Raw genomic sequence first — 21772 nt, forward strand, 5'->3', positions numbered from 1 at the left:
TGAAAAAATAAAGATTCAGAGGCAGAAGAAAATGTTGCTTCCACCTTAAAGATGAAACCCTAGAAAGAATCATCTTCTGAAAATAAATCTGGCCCTTCTTTTTCCAAGAATAAAGATATATTCAAAAGAAAAAGAAGGAAACTGGGAAGGGGAAGACTCTAGTTGCATAGAAAGGGAATGAGGTAGTTGCTAAATGAAAATGTTTCCATTGCAACGAAAATGAGCATCGGAAAAGAAATTGCCCTAAATATCTTGTTGAGAATAAAGTTTAAAAATAAAAACAAGGTAAATTAGATTTACTAGTTATTGAAAATTATAGTGGAGAATGAAGATTCTACTTGGATATTGGATTCAGGGGCCATTAATCATGTTTGTTTTTCTTCTCAGGAAACTAGTTCCTGAAGGCAGCTTGAAGAAGATGAGATTACTCTCAAGGTTAGATCACGGGAGTGTATCTCAGCGAAAGCAGTGGGTGTAGTTAAGTTAACTTTTGGAAATAGATATCTGTAGAAAATTTTCTTTATATACCTTCTTGCAAAAGAAATTTGATATCTATTTCCTGTTTGTTGGAATGTTTGTACAATGTAAATTTTGGTCATACTGAAGCATTCATTACAAAAAGAGGTGTATAAATCTGTTCCGCAAACTTAGAAAGTAACTTATACAAGTTAAAACTATCTAAAGTTGAAGCTGTATATAAGATAGAAATGTTTAAAATAGTTGAAACTCAAAGAAAAAGACAACGCATTTCTCAAAGTACCTATCTTTTGCACTTGAGACTTAATCACATTAATCTCAATAGGATTGAAAAATTGGTTAAAGTGGACTCCCTTCCAACAAATAATTTTCAAAATTAAATAAATAAATAAATAAAATTAAGTTATTTATTTAATGAATAATTTAATATATATATTCACATGATAACTACCTTATCATAATATATATACTATATATTATATCAAATATAACATATAATCTATAGTTTTAATATTGTATCATATTCAATATAATCTATAGTTTCCTTTCTCTCTCCAATGGCTTTTAATATAAATTTCATTTATATTAAATTTAACTATATGAATTCAATTCATATAACTCCTATTTGAATCATATCAAAATATTTATTTCCTCTCATAAATACTTTATATTATAATGAATCAAATACATTATAGTAATTATATCATATATAATTAGAATTAATTATATTAGATATAATTAACTAATTCTCTCAATTAATTTGAACAATTCAAATTAATCCAAAATTAATTCTCATTAAATCCCATTGAGCTACCGAGAGAACCTCATTGACCTGTAGCTTGAAGCTCCAATGATACCTGAATAATTAATTAAACTCTTTAATTAAATTATTCACCATACATTAACTACCACTAAAGACTATCAGCTGCACTTCTCGTACTACATATATATTTCTGTGTCCATTGGATATAACTAATCAACAATACGATGACCCTTCACAAATTGCTCGTAAGTATAACTAGGCCAAAATTACCATTTTGACCCTATAGTTACATCTAACTTCTTAAGTACCACCGATCCCCACCGATGACCCTATAGTTACCAGCTCCCCAATCAGACGAATCCCCAAAATGGTAGGCTTTTTGAATCGACGATTTGGCCACTCTCACCCATACAAATCAAATGAAACTATGTATGACAAGATTTAGGTAAACTATATCACGTTTTCATAAGTTTTAGAGGTTTCTATGAAATGAATGGATGTTTCCAATTAATGAGTTCTATACATGTTTTATAAACCTTAAATTTTGAAAAGCTCGTTGATTTACAGTAGTTTCTTTTAATGTACAATACATTTATTTATTAAAATAGTCATTCACTAGGTTTCCTAGCTCACTTTTTTAAAATGTTTTACTTCCCAAGTAGCGATCAAATTCCTAATGTCTAGCTTATTACTGCCAGTCTGCCACACAACTCCAAAAACCCTAGTTGTCGTAGAAGTTCTCTAGGTTTTATATTATGTTTTTTTTGTAGCCTTGAAATCATGTACATGCTAGATGGAAATTGGAAAGAACCCAAGTCTATAATTATGATGTAGTATTTATGTTTTGAACCCTAGTCTATGAATATGTATGTAATGCTTGTGAAAGGATGAATCTAATTAAGCAACTATATAAGTTATGTTGCCTCTAAAGCTTGAGTATGAGATGATTGTAAATATACATATATATTTGTCTATCAAGTTAGGTGAAGAAACAAATTGCAGGTATTAGATAGACAATTGGTGTCATAAGAGAGTTGGTATCTACTATCTTCCTATGTCTTTCCTCTTACTTTTTCAACTTTTATTTGGAAGGTTTGTAGTGTGATTTCTAGTAAGACCATAGGAAGAAACAAAAAATGTGTGTGAAGAGAAGGGAAACAACGATTTCTAGGTGGATTCCAAACTGGAGTAACGTTTGTTGAAATCTACTTGGAAATCTCATAAGAATTCAACTTCAAATGAGATTTTCTTTTAAAGAAACGGGATTTGACTTTTTAGAGTTTAGAAAATTTCTTTAAAAAGTTGGGGATTTTTTAAAATTGAAATTTTTGTAAACTTTTATGTATTTTTTCCATAAGAAAATGGGCCAGTATCTTACAGAAAAGAGATAGAAATGTTGTTGTTTTACGACAATTTAATTTTTTAAAAATCTCGCTTTAAGTGTTTAAAAAAATTAATAATAAAAGACGATGCATACTCAACAAAAAGTATCTTGCATTCCACATCATAAACACCATAAAAAAGGATATTTGACTAAGCCCTAAATGAGTAATCTACAAAAATAATAGAAAGAAAAATTAAAAAATAGAAAATTTTCGGCAAGATTTTCTTTAAGCGTTGTCTTTGGTAAACCCTTTACTAGAATTTCTTATAATAAGCATTAACTTCGGAACAAAATAAATAGAATAAGCCTAAATAAATAAAAGTTTAAAACAATAAATTTTTAAAGCTAGAAACTAAGTTCCATCGGAACCATTTCGTTTTTTATTTTTTATTTTTTTTAAAATTAAAATTATAGATACTACTTCACCTTCAAATTTCTTTATTTGTTATCTACTTTCTAATAGTGGTTTAAAAAACCAAGTCAAAATTTGAAAACTACAAAAAGTAGTTTTTAAAAATTTGTTTTTGCTTTTAAAATTTAACTAAGAATTTAACCATTATACTTAACAAATATGCAAATCATTTTAAGAAATAGGGAGAACATAAACTTAACTTTTAAAAACTAAAAACGAAAAACAAAATAGTTATCCAATGGGACCTAAGTAATAACCATGTTTAAAATAAATGCTAGAAATTTGTAATTTAAAAATAGAAATAAAAAAAGGGGGGTTAGGCTCTAGGCTTTTTTCTGATGTATGGGTGAGTTTTTAGCAAAAAGTTGAATAAAGATTGATTGGAATGTATCGTATGAAATACATGCATGAATCCTTATGGTGGGAAAATCATTATGTCCAAAGAAAGAATAATATTTTATATATTAAAAGTAATCTTTGGAGCAATAATACAATTGCATGACTTTCCCTATTCCATTAATAACACTTTCCCTTCTATTTTAATTTCACATTTTTCTTTTTTCTTTTTCTTTTTTTTTTTTTTAAAAAAAAGATTAATGTGTGTTTGAGGGTATCGTATATATTTTTCTTTATTATTAGAAATGCATTTAGAATCCTAACCAAGAAAAATTATTCTTTTAATTTGTATTTTTCCAAATATAATGTAAATCTCCTACCTTATCTAGTTCTTTTCAGACTTTGAAATGTATCACCGAAACCATTGAAAATGCAAACTACAAAGTTTCACATTGATAATATAAAAAGAAGATCATAGATATATTAGTATAGGACAATCATTTCTATTAATACGAAACCTTTTGAGTGGGACTATTGTCTAAACTACATCAAATCATATTGTTGTGGAAATACATTGATGACGATCATTGTCCGTAACACAAATAAATAGTAGTAATAGGTGTTATTAACCATATAAAATGTCAATATAGTGGCAATGAGAATACAGAAAAAAAAAAACATGGAGTTTTGTAATATCGGAGTTTAAAAGGGGTACATGAATGAATCGAGAGATCACATGCAAATGAGGGAGGTCCTAAGGATATGAATGTGTGGTTAAGAAATGTTTAAAAGAATCAAAAGTCACTACTACTTATACCAACAATGTGCACTTTTCGTTTCGGTGGTCTATTTACAAGAGCTCGAAAGTTAAGCGTGTTTAATCTGGAGTAATTCTATGTTAGAAGCATGTGAGTGAGGACAAAACATGCTGAAATGCCTGTGTTAGTTTGTGGAGATAGTCGCTACTATTGAAAACAATTTAAGATAAGTAGATAGTATGGCCAGATCGCAAGGGATGCAAAAAAATATCGAGACCATCATGTATTGAATCTAGATTCCGATAATCCTGATCCGAATTATGAACTTGTTATAAGTTTAATTAAAAAAAGGTTAGATGCAAAAGTTTTAAAAGGTAAAGAATAATGGTGATATGGGCGATGGAGTCAAAGAAGACACAAAACTCACAAACTCATCTCAAACCCTTTGAGGTACGGTCGTACCCTAAAAGCATTATTTTCTAGACCCCTCCAACCACCACTGCCACCCCCCACCCAATAAGGTCACTTTCCACTGCCATGACCTTATCTTCAACTCTCTTCTTTTTCTCCTGCATCTTGTCCTTTTTTAAATGGCTGAAAACCCTCGTTTCTTAGTTATATGTAAATCTATATATATACACATCATCTTCTTTAACTTATATATACAAGCATATAACTCATATATGTTTAGATATTTCACTCAAACTAATGACGATGCGTCAAAATGAGCATAGTTCGACTATAATTGATAACTTGTATCATTTCTCTAGAGATTGGAAGTTTAGATCTTCACACATCATTATAGTATTAACTTTCAAATTAAGGTCGGTTTCATAGAATCTTAGAATGTGTCAACAATATATGTATAAGAAGGTAAGAGAAACGATAATCGTAGGAATGTGTGTGTGGGTAAAATGAAGCCAAAAAGTAGGGATCTTATCTACATACTGCTGCTCTTAGTTTCAATTTCCTATTCTACCCACTGCTTTTTTCTTCCTAGTCAAAATGGGTGTTGAATTTGGTGGGTCTCTCAATTTTGCTTTCTCTGATAACTTTGAACTTCAAAAGTTAATGTTATAGAGAGAGCCAAAGCTATATAGGCAAGATGTTGATGGCCTCTTTTGAAAATTGCTTTACAAAATTCTTTTTTGAAAGTTGTTTTAGAAAATGATTGGGTTTCTTTATTTCGGCCTAAAATGTGACAAGTTTAATTTCAATTAAATAAAAAACAATATAAAGAAAAGAGTATGGATGCGGAAATAAGAGGGAGAAAAATTGAGAAGATATTGTGTAGAAAGATACTTAAGTGCATCATAGACTGTACCAATCTTTAACTATCTCACTTATATAATATCCAATCACAAGTTGTTATACGATAAACTTTTTAATATTTTTGATCATATAAAGATGAATATAGCTCAAACAACACCTAAGTATCATCTATTTTTTTTTTTTTTTTTTTGGCTTGAGGAAGAAGAAAGAGTCCAATGAATCAGATTCCCCTCATGGAGTGGGCCTTTAAAATCCTCCATTAAGGTTGGCAGATGAAGATTCCATATTGCTTCTCTGTAGCTGAGTTGTTTTGGTTGTGACTACTAACCAAAGCTCATCATACCACACACATTCACACCCATCACCATCTTTACTACCCCTTTCAAGTGTCATTGTTTCTTATCCACAACTCCCTCATTCGTCGTCGTGGTAATCGTATCTCTATTTTCTATCTTTCGATAAATTCAGAGACCTATTATGAGTTTAAAGTTGAAAATTTAAAGGGCTATAAACTTTTAGTATCTTTTTACATCTATGATATGGTGAGAATGTTTCATGACAGCTAGCATCAACACATAAATTATTATAATGCTCTGTGAATCCTTCCTTATCGACTACCACCTTCAAGAGTCGTTATTGCCTAATGGGACTAAAAAATGCAAGCTAATAAAAACAACCTAATTACTTTTTTACTAGGATTATTCTATGAAAGGTTACTAATTATCAAAATTTCAAATCGAAATATATTTAAGATTATTTGTTTTAAGCTAGGTTTTGAACAAATGGTGTCCTCTAATGATGATTCAATTAGTAAATTTGATTGATTTAGGGATTTTTCTTTTTTCCTTTCTTATTTAGGATTTGAAAGTTCTTAATCATAAATTTTTGTTTGGAAAAATTAAGCATTTAATTGATATGGTAGATGTCGGGGACCCGTCCCAAACGGGACGAGGAATCCTCGATTAGACGGGAAATGTGGAAGGAGTAGGGATAATTTTTTCTCCGTTCGCTAATCAGGGATGGAGACGGTGATTATATTCCCCATCCCTATCCCCGCTCCGGTTCCCCGCCCCGATGAATATATTATATAATAATAATTACTTATTATTATTATTATTACTATTAACTTATATTCTGTTTACATAAACCATAAATCTAAACTATTACTTTGTATCAATTTCAAATAGATTCTTATATAGTTGCTTTTCTACCTACTAAATAATTTTTTTAAAAAAGACATTTACTCGTATACTATAGCTCCAAATTATTGATAATTTAAGCAAAGGTGGTCCTATAGATGGTCAGATCGCATGCTTTGAGATTAGTCAATTCTATCTCGTGATGACCATATATAACAGGATAAGATCCATTTTGTATCATATTTAATGTCTTAAAAAAAAATAAGTTGAAATAAGAGAAATACAAAAAGGCCACAGCTAAATGTAACGACTCTCCACCATCAAAGAAAATGACAACCAACATAGATGGAAGTCATTCCTTTTCTTTTTCTTTTTTTTTTTTTTTTTCTTTTTTTCCTTTGGGCATTAAGAGGTAAAAAGTAAAGCCTTTCAAATTCAAACATGCCTCTTTTAGCACAAAGTCCTTCTCAATTACCACCAATCCCCACTCTTCAAAAAAATAAATTAATAAATAGTAAAAATAAATATGAATAATTATAATCGATAGTATTTTTAAAAATAATAATAGACTCTTATCAGTAATATAGTTTATACTGATAAATTCCTACCAATAATATGATCTATCACTGCTATTTAAATTTAGTCATATTTGTATTTTTTTTTACACTATATTATATATGTTAATAATTTGGATCTTATTTGTAACTGTCCCAATAAAGATCCTACAATAATAGGAATAAAGAGTCTTATAAATAAACTATATTTAATAAATAAAAAAAATAAAAATAAAAAAGCAATAACTTTGGACCCCTACGTAATTTGTTGGGTTTAATTTTCTCAAAAAAAAAAAAAAAAAGAATGTAAAGATTTTTAGAAACTTTCGTTAAAATAACTTTCTTTATTTAAAGAACATTTTAAAGGGAATCTTCTACAGACCACATCATAAAGGAATCTTTTAAAGGACATTTGAAACAAGAATTATCCTAAAACGATAATAATCATCCATGGTTACCGTAAATACTATTTCAAAAGCATCATTTGCTACAATTACTATTTGTTACAGTATTTTGACTATTTTACATTCATTATTTTTTTATTCTTTATTACAGTATTTACTAATTCCTTCTCAAACTAAAATAAGTTTATACCTCAAACACATATTATTTAACTCAAACTAACGTTTTATAAGATTCAAAAGGTCCGTTGAGCGCCTCATGGCTATGTCATAATAGACCGAACACTTGTCCCGGATCAACTTCCCGATCATAATTGCTCTAGTGAATAACAAAATAAAAAAAAAAAAAAATAATCTATATCCCAAACAAAAACTATTACAATTCAATTATAATAATCTAGAACTATAACAACCAATTTCTTGCCCCAAACACCCCCTTCACAGTCTTAGTAAATTGATTTATATAAATATATAGAGAGAGAGCAAAAATTAATTGTTTGGCTCTAAATGTTGAATATAGTTTTTATGTGGTTTAGCTTTTAAAGTGTGACATATTTATTTCTAAGTTTTCATTTGAGTTTACATTTGGTAATTAGATTTTAAAATGACACATTTTTACCTTTGAATTTCAACTTTATGCCACATGTACTGAATTTGAATGAGAATTGGTGGAATGATAATTAAATTTTATTGATAGATCAATCGTAATGGGTCACAATTACAAATGTAATTGGATTGTTTTTTTTATTACATTTACTTCGAATTATGAAATTTGTCACATTTACTATTATCATTACTGTTATCTTTACCTTTAACATTATCTTTATCTCTGAGAGTCAAATAGTAATAGTAACGGTAACGGTAACACTAAAAGTATCAAATTTCATAATTTTTCTTTACAAACACAGTTAGATTGAGTATCTTCCGCTCGTTAAGCAGTTTGCATTTTTTTATTATAGATTTAGAAGTAGGCCCCAAATGTCAATTAGACTACCGAACATAAGTAAACAACTAAAAGTAACCAAATGGGACCTACTTTTCACATTACTACTGATTTATTACCACTTCAAGGGAGTAAACGTAGCTTTAGTTTTCATTTTATTTCTAGATTTCTAGATTATACACTTTAAATTACTTCTAATTAATTCTTAATCTTTGATTGTTTCAAAATATAACAAATTATTAATGTTTTCTTTTAGTTATTGGTGTTGACTATATATTAATTATTTTAAAATAATTATGATAGAAAAATTCTAACTTAATTATCATCAATTCTTTCAAATGATATGAGATTGAAATTGGGTATCACTAACAACCAAGGAGAAAAGAGTCAAATAATAAAATCTAGAACTAAATTAAAATTAAACTCAAACTTAGATATAAAAAATATAACAAATTGAAATTAATGGACGAATTGAAAGTTAAATTCAAAACTTAATAATAAAATTACAAAATTATAATACCTAGGGCCAATATGGAAAACAATTTCAGAGTCCAAGACACAATGTTCATACTATTAACCTCGTGGTCTGAGGATCGATCTCCCACCTCATACTTTAATTACAATACCTTTAAAAAAAACTTTTTTACGTTAAAATCAACTTTTCTTATTAGCACTTTTGACAGAAAAAAAAAAGTTTAAAGTGTTAAAAGTGCTTTTGAAAAGATCTCAATAAATAAAAAAAACAATTTAAAAATAGGACTAATTTAAAATCTATTTTAAGAAACACGTAGATAAATTTTCCAAAATTGATATTAAATCATTTATGCAAAAATCTTCAAAATATGAGCAAGAAAAAATATATAGATGTGTAATTAATAAAGCTTTAGCAAACAACATTTTCTTTTTTATTCAAATCACATTCTTTAATGTAAATATAAATTATTCTTAAACATAGCCTAAATTTCATAATTTTGATTTTAGCGAGTATTGAAATGAATATTTTCATATATCTTGAAAATTTTTTGAAACATACAAAAAATAAACAACAAAATATCATTTATGTAAATATAATATAAATAAATAAAATATGTTAATTTGTTTAAAGCATACGAAATGTTTATTTATAAATTTAATTATCTTTTCTTTTTTGGTTTTTTTTAACATAGTATTTCTACTCATTATTTTTTGACATTTTAAACCTTAGAATAACTTGGGGAATAATGGTTTTCAAACGAAATAAAACTTTCTATAACTACCTTTTGAAAAAATTAATAATTTAAAGAAGGCCACTAAATATATTGATATAATCATTGTACTATAGACTTGAGGTAGATTCTCCCATCCCATACTTTACTACAATATATGAATTCTTTTTTAGTACTTACTTATTTATTTATTACTATGTAAACACAGTTAAATAAATTCAAACCCAATTAAAATTATGTTGCACTAGATTGGTAATTTACCAAAAAAATAATAATAATAATAACATAAAAGAAACATATTTTATATAATAGGGATAGAGAATTCCAAATATAGATCGAGAAGTCTCTTACCTATACTATGTATCAATTAGTATATCAATTAAGAGTATTCAAATAATCCGACAACTCGAACAATCCAGACTACCCAACCCAAGATATAAGGGTTGGGTTGGGTTAAACTTTTTCTATTTTTGTTGGGATGGGTTGGATCGTGGGTTGGTTAAAAAAAATTGGGTTGACCCAACCCAAATCAAGTTATATATATATAAATAAAATATATTATATATTTTTTCTTTGTTTAAAATTTGATTACTTTATATTGATTAACGTGTGAATCTTAGATATTTATTAATTTTTTAATTTTAAAATATACTATATATACTTCTCTTTGTTTAGAAGAAATCCACTTTGCTAATGAATGGGTCGCTCTATTACAAGAACAAAAAATAAACGACAAGTCCCTAAAGGTCAATCAACTCATCCAAAATTTAATTTCATCTAAGATCCGTCCAATTGAGGAGTTTTGCAAAGAATTATTGTGAAAGGGTCTACCTAAGGCTTAAGAATCAAATTCAACCGCCGCTTTACGCCTAAACAAAATTGCCAAAGCCTTTGCTACTAAAACATCGATTTGCCTTTCATCAAAGTGCATTGCAACCATTAGAACCTATCCCGAGAATCACGAACAATTGCTCCCAGTCCCACTCCAACAACCATAACCCGAGACGCGAAGTCAAAGTGACTAAGCCAAAGTGACTAAGCCATTTGCCTTTAAGCCATTGCATTTCATCAAAGCTAATAAGTGTAACAGAAAGAACCAAAAACAAAAGAGGTAATGAGCAGTTTATCGTTGTCTGCATCATTCTGTTTTGTTTGTTGTAATCACCAGAGCTTATTCCGTTGAAAATGAGAGCCTGTATAAAGGTGAAAGAATGAGAGAGTAAAAAGAAGAGAGCGAGAGCATTCATTCTGTAAAGAAGTTTAAAAGTAGAAGCAATAAAAAATACCCTCCCTTTTTGCACAGTAAACGTAGACCTTTGGCCGAATCACTTAAATTCTTGTGTTTTTTCTTTCTCTTGATTCACTATTTCCATTTTTTTGATTGATTGCCTTTTTTTTGACAACAAGTTTTTGATTGTCTAGCTTTTTCTTAAGTATCGTCTACACGATCGTTTAGTTCCTATTGCATCGTTTAAACAATCGTCTAGCTCTATTTTTCATTGTCTATACGGTCGTCTAGTTCCTCAACTATCGTCTATACGATCGTCGAGTTCCACTCAACTATCGTCTACGCGATCATCTAGTGCTTTTTAGTTTTGTCTACGTTATTGAACTATCGTCTAGTTCCTCTTAGCATTGTCAATATGATTGAGTCACATACAAGTAAACGATTGAAGATTTTAAAGTCTAAAATATCATCTTCCCTGAGTCTTGAAGTAAATTAGATCGTTTATGCTGAGTAGTTTGGGCCTGTAAACATGAGAATTATAGTTAATATGGGGCCATAAGTGGTATCAAAACTCATAGTATAAATCAAGACTGATCCAAGATTTGAATTCTTTCATACAAAGATTCAGAAAAGTCAATCTTGAAGTTCAAGAATGGCTACAACCAGGTTTGAAATTGAAAAGTTTGATGGAAAGAAAGACTTTGAATTGTGGAAAACTAAGATCAATGCAGTATTGGGACAGCAAAAGACACTTCTGGCCATCACATACCCAACAAAATATTCTGAAACATTCACAGATGCATAAAAAGAGACAATAGAGGTCAATGCCTATGGAACTATTGTTTTGAATGTTACAGATAGTGTTTTAAGGCAGATAGTTGACCAGTAAACTGCTTATGAACTCTGGAACAAATTAAATGAGATTTATCTCAACAAAGACCTTCTTAATAAAGCTTTTCTGAGGGAAATATTTTTCATATATAAGATGGATGCTGCAAGATTCCTCACTGAAAATTTGAATGAATTCACGAGACTGTCATCAGAATTCAAATCAATAGAAGACAACATTGGGGAAGAAAATGAGGTCTTTATCCTACTAAACTCCCTACCAAACTCGTTTAAAGATGTTAAAACAACAATGAAGTATAGTAGAGAAAGGAACACTACATAAGCAATTATTTCAGCAACCAGAGTTAGAGAACTTGAATTACAGATGAGCAAGAAAGAGCAACAAGAAGGAGAGGTTTATTTTCAAAAGGGAAAACAAAGAACAATGGGAAGAGCAAGCAGAATGAGGGTGACAAGTCTACTGTCAAGTGTTATTTTTGCCATAAACTTGGACACATGAAGAAATACTATTATTCCTTGAAGAGAATTCAACCAACAGAACATAGGAGGAAAACAGACAGAAGCAGTTGTAGGAGAGAATTCCCTTATGTATTTAGATGCCTAGGCAGCAACTGAAGAGTGTGGTAAGTAGAATTCTACAGAGACTCAAGATTGGGTTATAGATTCTGATTCTTCAGTCCATATGACACCATCTAAAGGGTGGTTTTGTACCTACAAGAAGTGGGATGGAGAACTGATTTACATGGGAAATAATAATACCTGTAGGGCAGTTAGTATTGGCTCTGTTTCCTTGAAGCTACAAGATGGTTCAGTAGAGCTAATCAGGAATGTGAGAGGCATGTTCCTACCTTAAAGAGAAATCTTCTATCATTGGGGATGTTTGACTCCATTGGTTGTGAATATAGAGGAGTTGGAGGCACTTTTGAGATAATCAAAGAATCAAAGGTGGTATTAGTGGCTACTAAAGTAAATGGCTTGTATGTCATTAAAGATGTGCAGATGGCACAACCAGCCTTGATGGCTACAGATGAAGATCCTATAGAGGATGAGTTATGGCACAAAAGCTATCTCATATTAGTGTGAAAGGCTGCAAGTTCTTTCCAAACAAGGGATTCTTCCTAAAGGAGTTAGAAACAGCTTGAAGTTTTGTGAACATTGCATCCTTGGCAAGGCAACTAGGCAAGGCTTCCCTAAAAGACAACATACTACCAAGGAGATACTTGAATATGTGCATACTGACATATGGGGTCCAACACACTCTCCTTCACTAAGTGGAGCAAGGTATTTCCTTTCTTTTGTTGATGATTATTCAAGAAAGAGTTGAGTTTATTTTCTAAAAACCAAAGATGAAGTGTTAGGAGATTTAACGAATGGAAAACTTTGACTGAAAAATAAACCTCTAAACACATTAAACACTTGAGAACTGACAATGTTTAGAGTTTCGTGGAGAACAGTTTAACCTGTTATGCAGAGAGAATGGAATTGTAAGGCACAAAACAGTGAGGTATACACCTCAACAAAATAGAGTTGCTGAAAGACTCAATAGAATAGTGCTTGAAAGAGTGAGATGCCAGCTGTCTAATGCTCTTTTGCCTGAGAAATATTGGGCAGAGACAGTGTTCTATACAGTCTACACTCTAAATAGATGTCCACATCAGTCTATTAAGCTGAAAACACCAGAAGAAAGATGGACAAGAAAGCCTCCCAATCTGGAACACTTGAAGATAATTAGGAGTGTAGGGTTTGTGCATCAAAGCCAAGGTAAGCTGAAACCAAGGGCTGTCAAGTGCATGTTTCTAGGTTTTACACTTAGAGTGAAAGGATACAGATTATGACATCCTATCGAGAAGAGATGTATCAACAGTAAAGATGTTATCTTCAGAGAAAATGAGATGTTTGTGTTATCCGAGCAACAACCTATACCTATGTCTAAGACCAATAGTACAAGGTTTGAGGTGGAGCCTTAAAATGATCGGGGAGCTTCTACTTCTTTTTAGAATCTAGAAGTTGAAGGTGAAGACACTGCTGAGACAAGTGAAATTTTGTCAAGTGAACAAGATGAAACACAAGTAGATCAACAAAACTATTCCTTAGCAAGAGACAGGATAAGGAGAACCATTGTGCCCCCTGCAAGGTATTTAGAATCTGACTTTGCTAGTGTTGCTTTGAGTTCTACCATCTCACTAAGTAACAATGAACCCATCAGTTTTGATGAAGCAATTTATAGCCTTGATGCTAGATAATAGATAGAGGCCATGAATGATGAAATGAGGTCTTTTAACCTTAATGATACCTAGAAATTAGTGCCTTTACCTAAATAGTACAAGTCTATTTCATGTAAGTGGATATACAAGTTTAAAGAAGAAATTCCAAGGGTACAAAAATCTAGATTCAAGGCAAGACTTGTTGCAGAGGGGTTCACACAAAAGGAAGAGATTGATTATACAGAGGTATTTTCTCCTGTTGTAAAACACATATCCATTAGGCTACTCCTCTCCCTAATTGTTCAAAAGTATTTGAAGTTAGACCAATTAGATGTGTAGACAACATTCTTACATGGATTCTTGAATGAAACCATCTATATGAAACAACCTCAACGGTATATGAAAAAAAAGGAGAAGAAGACTTAGTGTGTCTACTAAACAAATCAATTTATGGGCTCAAGCAGTCACCTAGGTATTAGTATGACAGATTTGATGAGGTAATCTCTAAAATGGGATTTAAAAGAAGCTCCTATGATTGGTGTGTGTATACCAACACTAAAAGCTTCAAAGAACCAGTGTATCTACTCCTATATGTAGATGATATGTTGTTGGCTAGAAGTTTCAAAGAAGTTTTAGGGCAAGTCAAGACTCTTCTAAAGAAAGAGTTTGACATGAAATACCCAGGGGAATCTAGAAGGATTCTTGGTATTGAAATCAACAGAGAAAAAAGACAAGACAGACTTTATGTAAGTCAAGCTTATTACTGTGAGAAAGTTCTACAGAGGTTCAAAATGGATGGTGCGAAGCCTGTTGGCACTCCCCTTGCACCTCATTTTAAACTCTCAGCTGCTAATAGTCCTAAGAGCACAGATGGGGATCGCATTAACCATATGAAGGCAATTCCCTCCTCCCAAGTAATGGGATCATTGATGTATCTAATAACTTCAACCAGACCAGATCTGTCCTATGCTACTAATTTGGTCAGTAGATACATGACCAATCCTGGTAAATGACATTGGGAAGCAGTTAAATGGATACTAAGGTATCTTTGTTCATCAAAAGAAGCTCAAATATCAGATAAACATAATAACCTCTCTAATGATTAAATGTATGGTTATATGGATGTTGATTCTGTAGGAGATCTAGATAGGAGACGCTCACTATCTGGATATGTTTTCCTATGGGGAAACAATCTAATAAGTTGGAAAGCAAGTCTGCAATCTGTTATGACCCTATCCACAACAGAAGCTAAGTTTATAGCCCTGTCCGAGGCTGTCAAAGAAGATTTGTGGCTGAAGGGATTACTAAACGATTTTGGCATTACACAAACGAAAGTGAGAATATATTGTGACAAACAAAGCACAACCTATTTGTCTAAAAATCAACAGTTTTACAGTAGAACTAAATACATTGACATGAAGTACCACTTTATCAGACAGAAGATTGAGAAAGGGGAAGTTGAGGTAGTAAAAATACATACATCAGATAATGTGGTTAATATGTTGACCAAGATAGTTCCTCAAAGCAAGCTTGGTCGTTGCTTGGACCTCCTTGGGTTTGAGTTACCTGAAAAAGGTTAGCTCAAAATCAGCTCTACAAGTAAAAAGGGAAAGTTTCTCTAGATGTTTACAAAGGTGGAGATTGTAACAGAAAGAACCGAAGACAAAAGAGGTAGTGAGCAGTTTATCGTTGTCTTCATTCTGTTTTTTTTGTTGTAACCACAGGAGCTTCTTCCGTTGAAAATGAGAGCTTGTATAAAGGTGAAAGTATGAGAGAGTAAAAAGAAGAGAGCGAGAGCACTCATTCTGTAGGGAAGTTTAAAAGGAGAAGCAATAAAAGATACCCTGCCTTTTTGCACAGTGGACGTAGGCCTTTGGCCGAACCACTTAAATTCTTGTTTTCTTTCTTTCTGAACGATCATTTAGCTTTTTCTTAAGTATCGTCTACACAATCGTTTAATTCCTCTTGCATCGTCTAAACGATTGTCTAGCTCCATTTTGTATCATCTATACGATCGTCTAGTTCCTCAACTATCGTCTATATGATCGTCGAGTTCCACTCAACTATCGTCTACACGATTGTCTAGTACTTCTTAGTATCGTCTATACTATTGAACTATCGTCTAGTTCCTCTGAACATCGTTTACATGATTGAGCTCACATACAGGTAAACGATTGAAGATTTTGAAGTCTAAAGGATATCATCTTCCTTGAGTCTTGAAGTAAATTAGACCATTTATGTTGAGTAGTTTGGGCCTGCAAACAAGAGAATTATAGTTAATCTCGGGCCACAATAAGTAATAATCCAATTTTGATTTTATTAGATTGTCCCCTCTCCCTTTATAATTTATATATGGAATCATATTGTATTGAGTTTGTGAGAGCGTTCAATCATGAAGGGGGGATTTATTGAAGTTGTTCGATCTAGTTGGGTGTATTGCTTCCTTTTATGGTTCTGCTATGGGTGGTGTTTGTTGCCTAGTGTCCAACATAGAAGGCAGAGGTTTTTGTGTCATAGTGATTTTCGTCAACTATTTCCGAGGATGTTGTTGTTCTTGCTACCATTGTTGGTTAATGAATTGATTCTTCTTTAAAAGAAAATACCAGATAACCACCCTGCCTATAAAAGGAGTCTCATCCACCCATGGAAACATAGGCATAGTCAATCACAAAATCTCTATAAAAAAAATAATATGTTAAAGACAATTTTAATTCTCAACTTCCATTAAAGTAATAGTTTAGTTTCTAAATTTTAAGGGGTAATGATTTAATCATTACACTTTTAAATTTATACCAATTTGGTCCATTAACTTTAATAAGTAATGCTCAATGTACTTTACATGATTTAATTATAATCTAATCTTAAAAAATATTAAAATAATTTAATAAAATTTCTTACACGTACTATGTGCAGATATATAATGGGATCAAAAATCAAATTTCTATAAAAACTAAGTATTTACATAGTAACACAATAGAGGTTAAATTGTTACAAATGGTAAAATATAGAAGCTAAATATCTAAATCATTAATTACTATTCATAGACTAAATTATTACAAATTTAATATTACAAAGACTAAGAGAATGTTTAGGACATTGAATTGATTATTATAGTTAATAGTAATTATCATTCGGTTATAATAGTCTGTGTTTGGGGTAGGTTATTTTAGTTTGAATTATAATAATTTGTGTTTGAAGTGTTATAGTATTTTAATTTGAAGAGAAAATAGTAAACATGGTAGCAAAAAATAAAGAAATAAAGAATGTAAAATAATAAAAATTATAACAAATAACAAATATTGTAATAAAAAAGTTTTGAAATTATGTTGATTGTAATTGATTGAGAATTACATAATAATATTTATTGTAACAATGAGTCGTTTTAACCGTCGATGCTAATTGGAGGCCTCAGTCGATCCTAAATCATTAATATTGTAAAAAGATAAATGTGTTTTTTTTAACCGAAAGAAAAAAAAAAAAACTAATCAAGAATATGAATTTTTCTATTTATACAAGCTCACCCAGTTCCATCATTTTATAAGATCGACCAAAAATATAGTTTTTTTTTTTTTTATTGAACTTTCAAATTGAATGGCCTGCCTCCCTTTCCAGGAAAAAAATTAGAATTTGATTTTTCATCTTAAAAAAAATAATTGTTTTAAATAAAAAATTATTTTAAATATTTTTAAATATAAGAAAATGTACTGGACAATGATAGATATAATCAGTATTTGTCAACACATTTGTGGACTCATTTTTCTAGTTTAAAAAACATGAAAAAGAAAACTATTTTAATTGGAAGGAAAAAAAAAAGGAAATTAAAGGGAAAAAATAAAAGAAAATAAAAAATAAAGAGATATTTGAAACCTCCTATAAAAAGGGAGTAGAGACGAAAGAAAAAAGAAAGAAAGAAAAGGCGTGAAGTTGAAGTTGAAGTTGAAGTTGAAGTTGAAGCCCCACCACAGCTCCATACCCAAACCCTCAAAACTTAACCCTCTGTTTCTATTTTCTGCCGCCGGGATTCCTAAAACTCATCATTTCAATGGCTAACAACGCTCTTCTTGAAGCCCTTAATGTCCGTGTCCTCGGCACCGGCGACCGCTGCCTGGTCTTAGCCCATGGCTTCGGCACCGACCAGTCCGCTTGGCAACTCGTTTACCCTTCTTTCACTCCTTACTACCGTGTCATCCTCTACGACCTTGTCTGTGCCGGCAGTGTCAACCCTGACTTCTTCGATTTCTCCCGTTACACCACTCTCGACGCCTTCGTCGACGACCTCATCTCCATTCTCGACTCCCTCCATGTCCACCGCTGCGCCTTCGTCGGCCACTCAGTCTCCGCTATGGTCGGCATCCTCGCCTCCATCCGCCGCCCCGAACTCTTCTCTAAACTCATCTTGATCGGCGCCTCCCCAAGGTCCTTTCCACTTCCACACTCTGTTTTCTCTACTATGTTTTTTCCCCTGTTCTTTTAAAAAATTCTTCTCATTACTTTCAGGTTCCTCAACGATGGCGACTACCACGGTGGGTTCGAACAGAGCGAGATTGACAGAGTCTTCGCTGCAATGAGGGCTAATTACCAAGCTTGGGTGAACGGCTTTGCTCCTCTCGCCGTCGGTGCTGATGTTCCCGCTGCCGTACAGGAATTCAGCCGGACTCTCTTCAATATGAGACCCGACATTTCCCTCTTCGTCTCTAAGGTTATCTTCAGCAGCGATCTCCGGGGAGTCCTCGGTCTCGTCAAAGTACCCTGTTGCATAATTCAAACCGCCCAAGACGTCTCTGTTCCGACCTCCGTCGCTATCTACCTCCGAGACCACCTCGGCGGCCGGAACACGGTGGAGATGCTCGACACCGAAGGCCACCTACCCCATCTCAGTGCCCCTCAGCTACTCGTTCGGAAACTCCGCCGTGCTCTTTCTCGGTGACTGGACCCTCCGCCATTACAAGGATTTAATTTTATAAACGAAATTAATTTTTCTTTTCTTTTCCTTTTTTTTGTTTTTTTTGGGGGTGCGGGGAGGGGTTCGGTGTGGTGGTCGTATTAGAGATACCCTTCTGCCAAGTTTGATGGACATTGAAATGGAAGAAATCAAGTGGTCTATAATGAGACACGTGGCCAAATAAATATGTGGAAGTTGATTACTCTTCCCATATGTATGTAAAAGGATAAGAATTCTCCACGTGAACACCACGTGATCATTATCATATCTGTTCCATCCTCCCATCCATCTCCCATTTCCCCTTTTTATATTTTCTTCTTTCTAATATCTTTCTTCTTCTTCTTCTTCTTTTTTTTTTTTTTTTTTTTACTTTTAAAGCCACAATATGAGTAGGATTTTTTCCCCTTAATTATCTTTCTATTTGTTCTCTCTTAAATTATACTTAAGAGAAAAAAATATCTTGTTTAAATTTTAAATTTTAAATTGATGAAAAAAAGTAAATTTAAATATATATTACTCTAGTAAATAGAAATTAGGCATTTGGATAAAACTTTCTTTTTTTAAAAAAAAAAAAAAAAAAAATTGGTAGGGAGAGAGGGAAATTATTGAATTGTCCAAAGCAAAAGAGTGACCCACCAATTGACAATGAGTTTGGTTTAGAAAAGGTTACTTTGGAGATTGGCCGGCACTTGTTTATACAGAAATGGGAAGTGGTCAAATACTGGAAAGGGACATTTTTCATTTCTAAATTAATCAATGTACTTTTTTGTATTTTTATAGGAAATTTTAAAGTAAAGTAAACTAAGCTTATCTTTATTCTATGGATTCTTTTCATCCATAACGTAGAGGTGGGGTGTGTGTGTGTTTTTAACGCATAATTGATCCAAATATAATTCATATTATTGATGGAATCCATGATAGAAGTAGAAAATTTTCTTAATTTGTCTAAACGATTTCAAATTTAGATATCTTTTAATTCAACCACTAAATAATATCAAACAAATTCTTTTGTTCAACTATTTTTAAGAGCTTTTAATGCATCTCCCTCTTTTAAGAATGTGATAAATAACTCGGTCTTTGTCAAATGAAATAACAATGTAATTTATCAACATAAAATAAGTATTTTTACATACAACCATTAAGATTCTCAACACTAAAAATATAATTGTATTAATACAGAGTATATATAATACAAAAGCATGTGAACTAATTGTAATCTAGTACACCTAATCACTCTTTTAGTTATTCCTCTTGATCATCTAATAATTATAGTTTTTTTTAGTACAATTGAGAGTATAAGGATTCAAACAATGAATCTTGTGATTTCTAACAATCACAACTCGGTTGACTCAATCTTATGGATATTCGGAGAGATTTTTAATCCAAATTGACCAACATGTCATTTGACCCATATTTGAAATTTGGGAAGTATAATTTTTTACTGGTGTCACACTCTCGTGCTCGTACTCATATTCAACTAAGCAATACAATAATGTTCCCACATGCTATAATTCTTACTTCCTTACTCTCTTGTGCTTGAGCTCTTCCTGACTCTCACTCATGTACCGCTTTGAAAGAAAAAAACATTACAATTTGTTTGTGACATCAACTTAAATTATTCTTAATTATTTTTAAAAGTTAGATCAAATACTATTTCAGACATAAAATTTGAGTTATCACACAGGCGGTACAAAAATCTCATATTAGATTGGCTTTAAAAGTCAATCTAAACTATGACAGCCATAGGTTCGGCCCAATATATTTGTTATCCTGCAGCATCGCCCACTTCGGAACTTTATGCATCACAAATCATTGGGCCATTAGTTGGGCCTTAGGCCCATGAAAAGTAGGCAGAGGGAACATCAGTCCAGCCCATATCTTCATACAGAACATTTTTTTTTAATTTTTTTGGGTAAAGTGTAGGATATTTTCATCAACAAGTTGACAAATTTTCTTTTAGGCAGGAGGGTTTTTTTTTTTTTTTTTTTTAATTAAAAAAAAACCAAACATTTGACAATTTTGCATAACTTTTAATTTAAATGTGAAGTCAAACAGAAATGTTAAATTCTAGAAGAATACAGAAGTTACAAAAGCAATATATATATATATATATATATATATATATATATATCTGGAGAATTATTTAATTTTATGAATGGTTGAAAGTATCCACGATAATTTTATAAATTAATCTAATACTTACTTGAGAATCATATTTTTTTTAAAAAATTTATTTCTCTATTAATCACATGGGAAACAAATATACTTTCTTATGAATATTATAATAGAAAATAGATATCCATTGCTTAATGTCCATTCATGTTGTTCATGTGCCTTTAGTTATTTATGCTTGGGTCCATGTAAGTCCACGTTCTACTTGCCACTTGCCTATAATAGTAGTATTTGGTAGATTTTAAAACTCAACATACATTGGTAAGATTCCATCTCCACTAATTTTCATATTATTCAATTCCATGCTTTTGGTTATTTTATGTTTAATTTTAGTTTTTATTTATTTATTATTATTATATAAAAATATTATTATATTATATTTTTCATATCCATATTTTCGTTGTGCTCCTCAATTTCATAACACATTATCAGCATGAGCTCCTATCGTTTTTTCCGCTAAAGGTAAGCCCCAAAGGTATGTCGATTTTTTCCTCATCGTTATAATTAATAAATTTAATGTTATTTTGTATATTAATTATCTATTAAATTTCTAACATAAGTACAATAGTTTATGATAATGCTGCCATGACAAATCTCACAAATTTAGAATTTTCCGTCCTTGATATTAATGACAATAATTATTTGTCATGGGTACTTGATGGAGAAAAGTGAATAATATCATACAATTTTGGAGATAGTTTGGACGGTCGTTGTCCTTATCAACATATATACA

General features: G+C 31.4%; 1 protein-coding gene across 1 annotated transcript; it reads left to right on the forward strand.

Moving 5' to 3' along the window:
• The first annotated feature begins 17759 nt into the window (after window positions 1-17759).
• LOC120076696 (strigolactone esterase D14) lies at window positions 17760-19153 on the forward strand. Its single transcript, XM_039030595.1, has 2 exons — window positions 17760-18341; window positions 18423-19153. The coding sequence occupies exons 1-2, from the start codon at window positions 17968-17970 to the stop codon at window positions 18850-18852; spliced, it is 804 nt and encodes a 267-aa protein (XP_038886523.1). The 5' UTR covers window positions 17760-17967; the 3' UTR covers window positions 18853-19153.
• Window positions 19154-21772: the final 2619 nt, after the last annotated feature.

The sequence above is a fragment of the Benincasa hispida genome, chromosome 4 (assembly GCF_009727055.1).
Source record: "Benincasa hispida cultivar B227 chromosome 4, ASM972705v1, whole genome shotgun sequence".
Classification (NCBI taxonomy): Eukaryota; Viridiplantae; Streptophyta; class Magnoliopsida; order Cucurbitales; family Cucurbitaceae; genus Benincasa; species Benincasa hispida.